This window comes from Parus major, chromosome 3 (assembly GCF_001522545.3).
Source record: "Parus major isolate Abel chromosome 3, Parus_major1.1, whole genome shotgun sequence".
NCBI classification, from domain to species: domain Eukaryota; kingdom Metazoa; phylum Chordata; class Aves; order Passeriformes; family Paridae; genus Parus; species Parus major.
The window spans coordinates 79,427,748-79,443,020 of record NC_031770.1 but is presented as its reverse complement, the minus strand read 5'-3'; the positions used below and the strand labels follow the sequence as shown (position 1 = coordinate 79,443,020).

General features: G+C 36.4%; 1 protein-coding gene across 2 annotated transcripts in view; it reads right to left on the bottom strand.

The window, feature by feature from the left end:
• ME1 (malic enzyme 1) overlaps positions 1–15,273 on the bottom strand; it is a 153,058-nt gene that overhangs the window by 62,046 nt on the left and 75,739 nt on the right. For both annotated transcript variants that reach the window (XM_015621539.3, XM_033512905.1), the window contains exon 6: positions 4,947–5,050. In XM_015621539.3, the coding sequence (XP_015477025.1) occupies positions 4,947–5,050 (104 nt within the window). The remainder of the gene's footprint in view (positions 1–4,946; positions 5,051–15,273) is intronic.

The window sequence follows — 15,273 nt, the reverse complement described above, 5'->3', positions numbered from 1 at the left end:
AAAATAAACCCTGATTATGAAACCGTTTGAGTTTTCCACAGCACTGTCCATTACCCAAAGAAACAGTTGCTTATTTAAAACCACAGTGTGGGGTTTCTTGAGTCCAAGAGCCTCTTTTAATAGTCAAACAAGCTAAGAAGCCTTCTGAATGGTCTTATATCATGAGTACAAAAAAGTCCAGCTGGGAGTCAAGGCGGGCAAGGAAGCCTGGACCCAGGTAGTTTCAGGAAAAATGTAAACCCATAAACAACTGGAAATGAATCTCAGATGTAAGCATGGGAAGGAGGTGAGGGTAGGTTCAAAGAGCAATTGTAGCTGTAGTCAAGGCAGCCTACAGGCTTCTGCTGAAGGACCCATCTTTCTAATCTCCTGCTGTCCCCAATGATCCTCATTAGGAAGTCAATATTCACTGCATGGCAGAAGGAGCAGGTAGTCATAGACCTGAAAATTTGCTACAAAGGGCCTAAGTCCCAATGAGGGAAAAAATCTCTATACAGACAGATCTTCACTAAGTCTGCCATAGGAGGGAGTTGTTGCAGCAGTGTTCTTCCTGCACACTTTCGAGCCACTTTAGCTCGATCAATATGCGAACATACAGGCATGATATTAACTCTTGGTCTTGCACCAATACAGTGCAAAAGAGGACAGAGGCACCAATGCTCTCACAACCTGTGCTTGGACATACTGTCAGAATGACTGTGTGGTCCAGCCACTCCTTAATGATGCACAGATACATGCACCTTTTAAGTTGACTTCCTGCCAGTACACTCTCTTGCCAAAAGTAAGGGCTGTATGAATTAATTAGTCACAAATTGAACTATATTCTAGTGTAATCTACTAAATGAAAACAGCTATTAAAATATTTTTCTATTTTGATTTTGTGGATATATTGCTTTTACAGTTGTTCTCAAAGTTAGCTAAACCATATTTACCATAAAACACTGCTTTAAAGTAGTACATGAAGTGAAATGAAATACTGCTACCATCTGTGAATAGGCAAATGAGGAATAATGACTACATCATGGTAATTTAGGATGGAACACAGTGAATTACAATTGTCAGCAGCTTGGTTTATAGCTCACAAACTTGAGAAAAACACAGCATATAGAAAGAGTGGGGAAGGATTTAATCAAAATATCATTACAGAAGAGAATGTAAACGACACATGGCATTACTTTTCAAGGGTCCACCACTATTATTTGTATCCTGTAGTGTAACTGAAAACTTACAATCACACATAGACAGAAAGAGAATTTCAGTGATACAGGGCTGCTCATATGCATCACAAATCCACAGGGTTTAGCTCATAACAGAGTAATAATTCCATCCAACTCTTTGAGATTGTGGTAGGTAGGCAAGGAAATAATCTATGGAAATTCCACCAGATTCTTTCCATTTTCTAAGTTTTCCTATCTGTTCATAGGCCAGAGGTGCAATTGAGTATTTTCCCTGCCCAGTATAATAACTTCCATTGGGGATGATCTGTACCAGAAAGCAAGCTGGTAGGATGCTGTTCTTCCCTACTCTGACATTATTTTGAGAAGTTCAGGGTGGAGTTATCTTTACCAGATTTGTGAACATGAAATATCCTTTGAAATAGGGAAAAAGTTTCCATCCTCTTTAAATCTACTTCTTGCATTAGACAAGGAAATACAAGTCCCTGTTATTGAAAATATGCTTTTTTCCTCTCCTTTCATTTCTTGTTCCATCTCTATTCTACATATTTTCCTCTCAATTTCATTTCCATAATCCTGTCACTGTCGTACATGAATACCTTTTGGCCACTAATATATTTCTCTTTGCATCATCACAGTCAAGCAGAGAAGAAACAGGAACTGGAATAAAAACAGAGTTATTTTCTCTGGTTACACAGGAAGCTTTGGTGGATCAATCCCAGCTACCAAAAGTGTTGTTTAGCAATCCCTCCTCTCAAAGTTTCCTCTGTAAACATAGATATTTAAGAACAACTTGTCATTTGGAAAAATGTACTTGTGTGTATAAAATGTTTTATGACCCATTTCTTCACAGAGCAGAAACTTAACAAACATTTCTAAATTCCAGTTTGTATTAGGTTCTTCACTGATGAAGACAACAGTCCATTTTTTTCTCCTGTCATAAAATATTCCTTCCACTCAGAATATTCCTGTTCCTCTAAATTATTGCACTGACACAAAAGCAAGAACCACTTGGTAATGCTCAGAGAAATTATTGAATCTGCCCTCAGAGAGGTAGCTGCTGGCATTGGTAATAAATAAATAAACAGATAAATGTATACTTATGTAAATAAATAAAAGCTGTTCACTGGATATTTATCACCAGAAATTCAGATACTTTCCACATGTTTCTGCCTTCTCTCATCTGGGAAAAATCATAATGTACTAGGTTCCATTCTGCATGAGAGCACACTGGGTACTGTACCAAAATCTTTTAGTAATGATTAGCTTAAATTTTGGTTTTGTCAGTTTGGTTTGGCTTTGTTTTTTTTAAATTTTAATCCTGACTCTTTCATAAATAATTTTGTTCCATAAGAACTTTTTGGGGGTAAATATCAGTGGAGGCTGAGAAGAGGAAAATATTGCAGTTTATGAAAATGTACCTTTTTATAAAGAATTTTCTTTATTATCATGCCACTCACTGTATAAAGGTGACATTTCAACATGAAACACTATAAATTATGATGCATCAGCTTATAAAAATCTAGATTTTCAAGATTTAACAACCAATCAAGATGACATCTAGGAAAATGCCCTGGAAGTCAATAAAAAGCCTGTACAGAGTGCACCGCCCTATATTGCTGCCCACTCTGTCGTGCTCCCAGGCAATGCTGCTAAAACCTGGCTCTCACTTCTGTTAGCATTTGGCCTCACTGGAGAATTATGAAGGTGAAAAAGATCTAAAACAGGTATTTCACATAGGTATTTCCAACTTGAGACTATCTGTCATCATCCTGTCTTTAATTTAGACTTATTAAAAATACATGACAGCCTCATACTTTACAATGTTCATGATTATGTATGTCTTGGGGATGTACTGAAAACACCACAACAGCAGATTTCACCAGAATTTATCCCATTCCCAGACCTGTTTAGGCAGTGCTAAATAAGAAAGCTTCTTTTGGAGCACCATGGCAATAACTAACAATAAATATGACTAACACAAAATTTAACAGACCAAACGTGCATCTAAGATTAGCAATGCAAATACTTGCTCAGTGAAACAGCCACCAGAAGGCCAAGAAAAGTTAAAAAAAACAAAACATAATAGAAACTTTCATAAGGAAAAAACAACTATCATGTAACCAAAGTATACAATTGCCTAGATCACCACAATGATTGTAAAGGGAATCATGTCCTGCATGTTCAACAGTCAGACCTGCTATGGAAGAATCAGGTATAAGTGCTGAGTGGCACATTAAACCCAAATCTGAATTTAGAGAAATGTCAAATTATTGAGCAATTGAACTTGATTTTGATTTAACTACATCACTTTTCACTTCACCTTAGTAAACAGGTATCATAATGAATGTAGGTGTCACACTACGGACAAAACAATTCACAAGTAAACTATGCAAAGTTGGAATGACAATTTTTAAGTGATCTACTTAAAACATGAACTTCAACCATTGCTGACCACGATAGATTTAGCTGAGAACAAAGTGATCTTTCAGAAGGTCAAGCAAACACAAATTGCTCAAAATTACAGAGCTTTAAAGTAAAAAGTAAAATCACTCAAAATTACAGAGCTTTAAGTAAAAAGTGCATGTCAACCAGACCTTCAAACATTACTGAGATAATCTGCTTGACTCTGATTATTTCCTTTAGTATGAAGAACAGTGGTTCATTTTAAAGAAAGGGTAACACAGACCACAGAGCAATTTCTAATTCTCTGAACATTCTTTTAGGGATGTGACTCTATTAGGAAGGTTCACCAACGTTATCTGCAAGGGAATATTCAGCAGAGTAGCAAACATACAGAACAGGATAGAGTCAAACCAGCAACTTCCATAAGAAGCTGATGATTATGAACAAGGGAGTGGCAGTGGGGATGATGGAGAAGAATATAGTAGTACATGAAGGAATATGCATTTCAGGTGCAGAAATTAATACCACCTCTTGGCCAAGTTTCTTTTGCACAGCAACCATAGCAGAAAGAAGTTGTGTATGTCCAGATAAGGTCTCAAATGCAGATGGGACAAAAGGCAAGACTGAGGAGCTAGAAAGTATTTCCAGGTTCCACAGCTCAGCCTCACCTTTGGGAGTAAGATGCAGCAAACACATTCCTCTAAGGATCCTGGAAGTTGAGCTCTTTTAGATATACACACTGAATGCAAACTGGAACTCCAAATATTTTAACAAACAAGGAAAATATGAGCAAACGTGTTATTTGACATGCAAGGAGAATTTATTTTATGCATCACAGTCTAATAATAAATTTAACTACTTTCTGTATAGGAGAAGAGAAGCAGCAAAACAGTTGACTTGGTGCAGGTCCATACCATGGCGTTTAAAATTAAAGCACTGAAAGCTTAGTCCTGTCATGGGTTTGGTGGGGGCAGAGGCAGGGGTTGCAAAGTATGATAGCTTCTTTAAGGCTGCTGACATTTCAAGTATGAAATCACAGAGACAGAGAAGATCATGTAGGCACAGCACTAGCCACTGTCAGTGTAGTCGGTAGTAGGCAAATATTTAACAATCTAAATCTTGAAAAAGAAATTTGAAAAATTAGTTATATTCAGATGAATTTTACTGCTCATATAAGTCATAAAAATGCAATATTGAAGGTAAATAGTTAATGTGGTTGTAAACTCATAAAATACTATGCTCAAAATAAAAATTATCTGGAACCTAACAACTCTGTTGTCTTTTCATAAGCTACTGACCTTTATTTCTCTCAAGATGAAGTTCACAGTGGAATTCATCAATAAGTAGCACAGATATATCGCTTACCTTGTAGTCACAGCTTCCATGAATTCATCAAGAAGATCATCATAGTCTTGACCTCTAATTCTCTTGTGTCTCAGCCCAATATACAAAGGATCTTTCAGCAATGTCTGTTGAAAAAAAATGTTTGAACTATTACACGAGCAAGTTACAATACTACACTCTTAGTTAATAAGAAGGGGACAAAAATACAGTGTTTGAGGATTAACCCAAGCATATGAAGTACATATCAATTTATTCACCTCTACATTAAGACGAAAGAAACACAAAAAGATTAAAGAAATGCCCTTTTGTATCAAGGAAAAGGGATACCCTAGTCTCAAAGCAAGTGTATAGTTTCCAAGTGAAAAAGTAAAGTTTACTCTGGAATGTCAGGTTTCAAAAGTATCTTTTAAAGCTTTAGTTAGTAATTTTCTATTTTTTTTTTTTTTAGATCCTGAAAGTGCTCTGACATTTAAAAAAAGCCATTTTCCTTAACTTTATCATGTTACACTAATCTCTTCCAGAGTCCATCCTTTCAGCTATGTTTATGAGTTGATACTCAGCAAATGTCCTGCTTTCTAAAATTTAATATGCCAAAACATACCCAACCCTTTTCCCTTTTCTTTCCAAATTTATTAGATTATCAGTTTATATTCTAGAATTCTTCATTTCAGCTATCCAGGTTCCATCAGTTGGATATTATTTCTGAATTTGTATATGCCTAAATTTTGTACTACTTCTTTCTTTAGCTTTATGATCCATACTTCCCATAAAAACACTAAGACTGTATCATTCCATGTCTTCACTACTAGAAGGTCTAATATTTCCAAAATAAACTTACAAATTACTACATATTGACTTCCCCACAGCAATTGTCACACTTCCATTGGCTCTCCCAGGAACTCAGGTATAAAGACACTTTTTGTTATTATTTCTCACAGGCCTCTGAAAACAAATAAGCTAATTTCCCCACTGTATATAGTATGCAATCCTCCCACACATGGCCAAACAGCTTGCAGAATAGGTCAGAAGCTTGATTAAACATTTTTAATCCAAAAACAATTTGCAAACTCAAAAAGGTGGCAGAAATTTTTCTTCAACTATAAAAACATTGTAAAGAAAAACACAGACCAACTTGCCTTTCCAAGAGAGTCTTCAGAATACAAAATGAAGCAAAAAGTCTGGAAAGCTTTCTCTGCCTGACCCAGGCTGGGAAACAGAAATCTGATTTCTGAATTTTAGAGAAGTTCCTGAATTCCCATCCCAGCTTTTTTTCACATTGTAAAACTGAAAAAATTCCTCTGGTCACAAGCCCCTGTTAAAGAATTATTTGAATCAGTATGAAACTTAAAATCTTTGGTGATATTCTGCATCCCTGGGAGTATCCTGATGCAGACCTATTGATGGAGATGTTTGTCTTTCCCTCTCTTTTCTCTCCACTTCCACAAAGATGCAAAGAAATAAGATTAGAATGTTTTAAAAATCAAGCAGGTTTAAAAGCTGAATTTTCTTGCTAAATAGAAACTTGCTAAATTAATCACCAATTCAGAACAATTTGTAATACATTACTTACAGCCATTCCAAAGTTGTTCGTTCAGCTTTTTGAAGTGAAATACGAATAAAGCTCAAAATTAAAATTACTTTGTAAATGAAGGTGACGTCATTTTATTTATTCCCTTCACCAACACACTGTAGCATTCATGTCTAAGTAGCATATTTTTTTTCAGAAATAATTTTGCCTGTGTATTCACTTTATCCTAAATATTCCAGCAGAAAAATCAAAATAATAATTCTGTACCTATTCTAGATACTGCCAGAAAAACTGGCAAGCATTTGATCAGGTATCTGCCAAAGTTATTGTTCCTTTTGTATCATCTTCTTGTTTTGATATAATCACTTCAAACTTTGAAGTTGAAAACTATCTTCGAAATTATTTTTTCATTTCCATTTTGAGTTTGTCTAGTTACTAAAAATTACCTCGAGAAAACCTGAAGAATCAAGGATAAATTTATATGTCTGGGAGATGAATTCACAGGAAGTACAAATTAACTTTTTAACAACAGGAAATCTTCAAGCAATTTTAGAGAGCCCATATGAGTTGCCTCACGCCAGATTGAGCACACAGTGTTGGAAAGAACAAGCCTCAGAAGTTGCTGTCAGGAGCATCACAGTAGGACTCAGAAACAGCAATCTCATTTCTAAAATCCCACTGCTGCAGTTTTCCAGTAGGCTTCTGCTGTTCCATGTCCTGTGCATGGATACCGCATGTTCCACTGTCCAATTCAGAGCAAATAACTTAATTGCTTTCCAACTCCCCTAATTTTTCTTCCTAAATTGATTTTCTCTTTTCAAAGACCTTCCACAAGCTTTTTTTTAAGCAATGTCTGTTTTCACATTTTATAAAACAATGCTCAAAATGAAAAAAACTACATCTTTGGTCCTTTTATTTTTTAAATTCTGAAGACATGCTTCTAAACTACTTTGCAGCCAGACTGAATCAATCTGATTCCTTCAAGAAGGCAATTTAGATGGGCAGTGATTTTGTGAAAGCTCAAGAGAAATAGGCATCACGTTACTCTGTTGAAAAAGTGCTAAACCAGCCAAGGGTCTGTCTTGAAACGCACATAGGCTCTCTCTTACACTCCTTTTGCTACTCCTGCATTTTTCAAGTCTGTGAGCATTTAAATCTATAGTCAACACAAAAACTCAGAACTCCAAAGCAGCTCCATTAATAGGACCCCTGCTTGAGTTGTTCACCGAACTTTGATGCTGAAATTTAATGCTAAATATTTAAAACTATTATTATAGTGTTTCTAGAGTATGCATAAATCTCTAGCCTGGGAAGTCTCACGATCAGAGACAATTAATTCAGCAACACATCTCTGATGAAAAGCTTGCCCAGCTATATACTCAGAGTTCAGAATTCCTTTACAGCTCAGTGCATTCTGCTTAACAAATGTTACAGTTTGACATGAAATAGCCCCAAAAAGTTCCTTTATGGTCCTGTTTGGAACAAGTATGAAGAAACCCGTGGCGGACACAAAAGAATGAAACATTCAGCAAGTGAAAAGAACAGTGGTCACGTCTGCGCCCTGAGTGGCAAACCTTTGTGGAGCCGATCCCTTTCCAAAGGCCACTGAAGAATGAATAAGCTGCTTAAGCACATTATCCCCTTATTCAGGTCAACACCATGCAAACCAGGACTGTGGTGCTTGTTTTTTTTTTTAGAGAGTTCACACATCTTGAGAGATTAACATTTGCTACCAACTATTTCATGGCTTTCAAAACAGATTACCAAAAAACAAGTTCCTTCATACAATCCAGTATGTCAAACTGACACGATGATAAGGTACTTTTCCTCAATGACTTGGGTTTCTTTTGTTACCCAGCTTGTTGTCAAAGCTTAAACTTTGTTTTGTTCTTTTGGAAATTAAATCTCCCTCAAAACATAACTCTCCTTATTCCATGTTAGTGGGTTTGTTATGCATATCACACGATGCTGAAAAAATTGATGCCAGATTATTTTTAGACATGTTAAGACTAAAAAAAAAAAAATAATTCTGAAACATTTAGGTTTACAAATGTGGTACATTCAAGCTTTAAAAGAAATAGTGTTTTCTAAGAATAAAGGGCTTATTTGAAGTTCTGGTAGTGAAAAATCTCATGTAGATCAATTTAGAATTAGCTGTGCAAAATAACTAATTCTTTGAAGCACCACCTGAGCGCATTAAAACTATAATGACCTTTGGGGCTTTTAAGAAAAAGGCAAACCGTTTATGCCATCTTACTTAAAGAGATCAGCAAACCATCAAAGTTCAAACAAGGCTGAGCTGTGCACCTGGCTCTAATTTAGCTACAAAAGCCAGACCAGTGAAAAACAGAAAACTGCACACTTAAATATTTCATCAGTTGAGCACAAACACACTGAAATGTCATTTATTCCCAAACTTGGCACTGAGATGTTTCTTTGCAACAAATACATACTTTAGTGAACAGCTTCATGGAAAATTCTAGGGGAACATCTGCAAGACCCCAAGCCTTTCCACTGACAAAGATGGAGCAGAGAGAGTTCAGAACCAATCAGTGCCACCTAGACAGTGTTTGGTGTACAGTAATGCTTCAGAGTAGCAACTAACTCCACACCATTAAAGTGCCAAAACTCTCCAGCAGTTCTACAATGGGAAATGATTTGCACTAGAGCCACAGTTATAGAGGTAAAAGAGAACTGTATTTGTATGAGACATCTGAAGCTTTGGGACAAAGACATGCCACATGCCTGAAATTAAACACATTTCAGAGCATGACTTGTCTAACAGGACACACAATTACCAAGAACACCAGGGGGAGATCGCTGCTTTTTCAAGTCTTAATATTTTCTAACATTAATACACTCTCAATTATTTTTGTAATTTTCTTGTCTCAGTTCTAACAGGTTGGGGAGGGGCTAGTGAGCACAGGAGGGTTTCTGTTCTCAAGGAAAGTTGCATATTCTAAATTTTTTATTTTTGCTCCACAAGACTGAAATTTCACTTCATGTGAAACATCTTCCAATAAAAGCAGTTAGCCAGTTAGGAACATGCAAATATTTTTGACTTCAGCTTCGATCAATACTCATTACCCAGTAATCAATCTGCATTCATTTAAACTTTCAGTTTTGTAAGCACTAACATGCTGAATCACAATTTTCTGTCCTTCAAGAAGTGCTTACAGCTGCAAAGTGTTTTTCATGGCATTAGAAAGTATGTACAAGATTTCAATTTCTATTAGACTAGAAAGCCTTTCTTTTCTTTGAGTAAGCTTGTTTCAAAAGTCTGAAATGCAGTATGATGCCCTTAAAATGTGTAACAAATTCTGCATTTCCAAATGGTAAGTGAATTTTGGATAAGTTGAATGCTACTAATTGAGTTTGAGGGTGTAGAATACTTTGCAAAAATAAGTTGCATAATCAAGGAACTAAAGATTTCTTCTGAAGTTTTGTTTTCTTTGAATTACACCAGCCATATGACATACTCACTAAGGAGAGATCACGGCCCCTCCTATCGAAACACCAGACCTTTGTCAACACATTTGCAAATGTTAGCAAGGGGCCTCTTGCACAAGAAAAAAAGGAGCCTTATTTTCTGTTTCCCCTTAAAAGAAGGAGATCTCATCTTTGGGAATCTCAACTAACACTTCATTTAGACATCCCCAAGACAGCTACTGGCATACAGAGCTCTCCTTGTGCCTCAGTTTCCTCCACGGGCTCCTCCATAGGACAGGATGTCATGAAAGATCCCAAAATAGGAGGCCAAAAATGGATATCACAACAGGTCATTCTAGCTATAAAAAAAGGAGGAAAACCCCACACACTGGACATTAGTTCCAACAGTTGAGGCCAGCTGTGTTCACCTTGCCAAAATCAATTGGCTGTCAGTTCTTTACAGACAAAAATACAGCCTAATTACTATATTTTAATAGTAATTAGTAATAGTAGTAGTAATTTATAGTAATATATATATTACTATAATTACTATTTTCCCACTGTAACCCTAAAAACATCACTGAAAATTGTCCCTTGTCTGTTCAGACAAAATTCTAGACCTTCACTTGTCAAGAGTTTAAAAGGTAATATATTCTTAGTGCTCCTTTGTCATCAATCTTGAATGCAGTGCTTGAAGGGAACAACTTCTGTGGAATAAAATTATTAGCAAAGAGTATTATGAATTTTTGAGACAGTTCAAAATATATAAATTTATTTAAACTCTGGTGAAGCAATATCCTAATGTAACAGAAAAGTAGTTATGGTGTTTAAAAATTCTGCTTAGAAGAATTTAAGGTTGTGGTAAAAAATATAGAGAATATATTCTCTTTCATATATGTATAATGATACTATAGATTTGCACAGCCAGACCAGACTTTTTTAATTATTTCTCCTTAAAGACAGGCTTCATTTATTCAACCCAACTTGATCTTTAATTTCATAAGACTATTAAAATATCAATGTGACCTTTACATCCTGTGCTTGCTTCTGCTCAGGGAGATGACTCGTTTCTTAACCTGAAGAGGAATTACCAGCTGTAGCTTTGAATGCTCGCTGATCCGTGTTGCTCATATTCTAGTGATTTCCCATGCATACAGACAGCCTTGCCCAGCTGAAAAACCGTCAGCTCCAGCAAACTTTAACAACAAAATAAAAATCCCTCTAATGGCTGGAAAGAATGCTTCATGCAGGAATCTTGTAACACGCTATGAAATTACCACAGCCCGTCCCCAAGCAGGAGTGCACAAAGCCAGGCTGTGCCAAGGACATTCTGTGGGATGTTTCCGGCGCATGTATGTGGCACTGAATAAAGGCCCCAGTGTGCGGGTGCTGTGGGCAGACAGTGGCTGTGTGCCCGGGGCACGAGCCTCCAGCCCCCTCGCACGGCACCATCTGCCCGCATCCCTCCAGCCGCTGCCACAGCTACCACAAGGGCTCTTTGACCAGCAAGTCAAACACACTCCTGTGAGTGAGCATGGAAAGCTAAAGAGCACCCAGCCTCCTGAGGGCAACATTTACAAACATACCTGAGACACACAAACGTGTGGTTATGTCAGCCCTCATTTTTACACCAAGTGCAAAATCCTAAAACAGCAGCAAGGGGCAAGACGCACTTGATTTTTCAGATTTTTCAAGAGGCTGCTGTCTCTTCCAAGTCAGATGATGAGTTTGTGTTTGGGACATGACTCACTTGTGTCCACAAGTCTGTCTGTGGAACCAAGTGATGGATGAAGAGCTCAATGATTGCTGATGGTGCAGGGGCAGAGAGCAATGTTGCCTTCTAGTGTGAGTCTCTAGATACAGCTGAGGCACTCTCATAGCTAAACTCCAAAATCCTGGGAATTATAAAATATTTTATAGAAATTATACTTCTATAGAAAGTTTATCTTATGCTTTTTAGGTGTAATTCAAGATTTCAGAGCATTTGAAACACACAATACCAATTACAGTCAGGGGTCCATTAATGATGCATATGTCCAAGTTACTTTCAAAACAATCTGGAATTCACAATGACACCTAAACCTCTTTACTTGGTGAGCTCTGAAAACCAAAAGTAATACACACTACAGCTGTGTGCAATATATTGGCTAACCATATATGCATAACCATATATGGCTAACCATATATTGCAATACTTGATATTGAATACTAAAAATTAAAAAATTTTAAAGCAATGATACATCTGACATCAGATGAATTATTTTTTCAGAGCAATTTGGCTTTTGTTACACCTGCTCTCCTTTCCAGTACACAGTATAAAAGATTCACGCAACAATAACAAAGCTTTTTCAGTAAGTTACCACTGATATTAAAAATAATTCTTGCAGTAGACTTACTTGGGCAATCTGGCAAAAATTCTATGTACCTTTATCTTTATGGCAGTTTCCAATCAGGAAAGACCTGGGAACTGCTGAGTAGTTCAACATACCTCAAGTACAATTTTGCTAGCCAGCAGATAATGCAAAAAAGTAATGGTATTATTTCCCTGAAATTGAAATGCCATTGGAACAGTTTTTCAGGTCAAATAGCTCACATTGATGATTTTCAACCAATTTACCTTCTAAAAACTATTAGAAGCACATTTCAGAGAATGACCATCACGAGTCATGTGCTGTTCATAAGGAGAAAAGAAGGCATTTTCCTTAGGATTGGATTATATGTTGTTTGTAAAAGTACTGTAATGGAAAAAAAGATAGAACTGCCTTCAAAGCTAGCAAGTTAGCTTGATGGTTTTTCATACTAGAAAATGAATATCTAAAAAATTTTTCAATTCTAAACATACAATTGTGCCAACATCTGCTGTTACAAGAAGTTTTCTTCAAAACTGAGATAATAAACTCCTTGTTAGACTCATCTTTAAAGCACCAGAGTTCTCCAGTACCACGTTTGTGTATCACCACCACAGGGACTCATCAGGTCCTTCTTTTAAATCTTCATTTGCTTACACACCAAGTAGCAGCTGTCACAAGCAGCTCATAACTAAGGCACGTGATTACCAGCATGAAGGGGAAAGAATTTTTCATCTTGGAAAAATATTGAGGAAAAGTATAGAAAGATCCATTTTCTGTGTTACTTGTGTCAATCTGAAAATAATTGAATGCTTTGTATGAACAGGACACTGTCACCATGGATGGAATACACAGGCTTCTTTAGAGAACAGGTTCTCAAGCATTAGAACAAAAGCTGTCCAGGGAAGTGGTTGAGTTCCCATCCCTGGAGGTATTTAAAAGTACATATGGTACTCCAGGACAAGGTTTAGTGGTGGACTTGGCAGTGCTGGGACCTAATGATCTTATAGGTCTTTTCAAACCTAAATGATTCCATGGTTCAACCTGCTACAAGAATCCTATCTAGCAGAGTTAGTAAGGAGAAACAGGGAGAGTAATTCATTGTGTATTTTAAGAAAACGAAACAAAACAGCAATATAAATACTCTGCATTATGTTTAACAATCTGAGAAAACTCTCCTGATGTTAACATCTGTCTGCAGGGATAGGGACAATGCCAATTCCACAAATGCCTGTAATTTGAGTTGGAACTTGGAAAACACTCAGAACCATGGTTTTGGAGGAACATTTCAGCAGACAGAATTTTAGCATGCATAACTTTTTTACACAGTAAAACTGAAAACAAATGCTTGTCTGCATGCCAGTGGCATTTCTTGAAAAACTTCATCATTTGCCTACTAGAAAACAATAGTCCTGAAGAATCCAACATCGTTTAGAACTTCAGCACATTGTGCTGCATGTAATCACTAATATTTTAACATATAAACAATAGTCAGGAAGAAATCTGAGAAATCTCACGTATTTTATTCATATAATTTTCAGAAGAAATCCCACATGAAAGCTCCTAAACCTCCTGATATCTACTTTCTATAAAAGCTTTTACTGAATCACAGGAAAGGCTCAGATGAACCATTAAGCTCCCTACACAAATGACCTTCCACAAGCACCACAGAGTTAATGAGTCCAACTTCTTCATGAACCCCAGCTGATACATGACTAAAATCTCAGTTACATATCCTGTCAAGAAACATGCTACAATACCCTACACTTTGAAACATAGCTGATGGATAACAGGAACTGGAAGCTATAGAAAACAGAAATAGATTACTGCAACCAAACTTTCAAGAGTTTCTTGCTCTTAAAAAACCTACTTGAAGGTCCAGCCATAAGTGCTTATAATAAATCACAGAAGGTGGCCAAACAATAACCTTTAAGAAGAGTCCAAACAGTACTCATGGCAGCCTATACAGTACCCTAAATAACAAGTCTAGCCTCAGTGAAATGCTTTAGGGAAGTTAGAGATACTAATATTTTTTCCTCTAAAGTTAGTAGAGGTGCAGCTATGTCGATACATTACATTTTTTAGTTTAAGCAGCTTCTTGGGGTGGTTCAAGCGCTTTTAATACATCTAACTTTTCTATACCATTTTTGCAAAGCAATAAACACACATCATTCCCTTCATGTTCATTCACTTACATTTACAAATATTGCTTAGGATAGGGAGCTGGAATCTCTAATTATAAGAACTCATAGAGCTTCCAAAATCAGATAAAAAAAAAACAAACAAAAAAACCCTAAACAAACCCAAAACCAAAAAGCAAACCACCAACAAAGTGCAAATCAGCAAAAATCAGCAGAGCAAAGATATAGTGTTTTGAAGATTACACCAGTAAAGGCTTGTTATTAATTAGCAGTATTCAGAAGAATGCCAACTTAATAATTTTCTTTCATCTGAAAAAACTACAAAGATAACATAAGCCTTAAAAAAACTTTCAAAGACCTTTTCCATTCATATTTAATATTATACTAATAAAGAGGATTTTGCTAATATTGTATCTGCCTGCACATTATGACAGAAGCATCTCAAGTCCATCAGATAAGTAATTGAACAGAATTTTAACATATCAACAGATACCATTTACAGAACTAAAAATCTTATTCTAGGTTACCAGTATATCTCATTTCTACACCAACAGTTCTGACAGTTTGGGGTTTTTTCCATTCACATGTAATTATAAATCTCCACCACTTGTGATCTCTCCTCAGTTCTATTTAAACTTACGTCTATTTATTTCATTTACTTCCACGAGCTATTTCCACATAGTCCTTCCTTTGACCCTGACATCCCTGTCTCCTCTGCTGACATTCAGACATTTTCCTGACTAGAGCCAAATGCGCTGGACCTCTTCCTACACCAACAAGTCACGCCAACAGAGTCCCCTGGACTGAAAAAAGTATGTTTATATTATTTTGGTGCTGGCATCTCAACTATATATCTGTCCTGTCATTAGTAAAAAAAAAAAAAAAAAAAAAAAAAAAAAAAA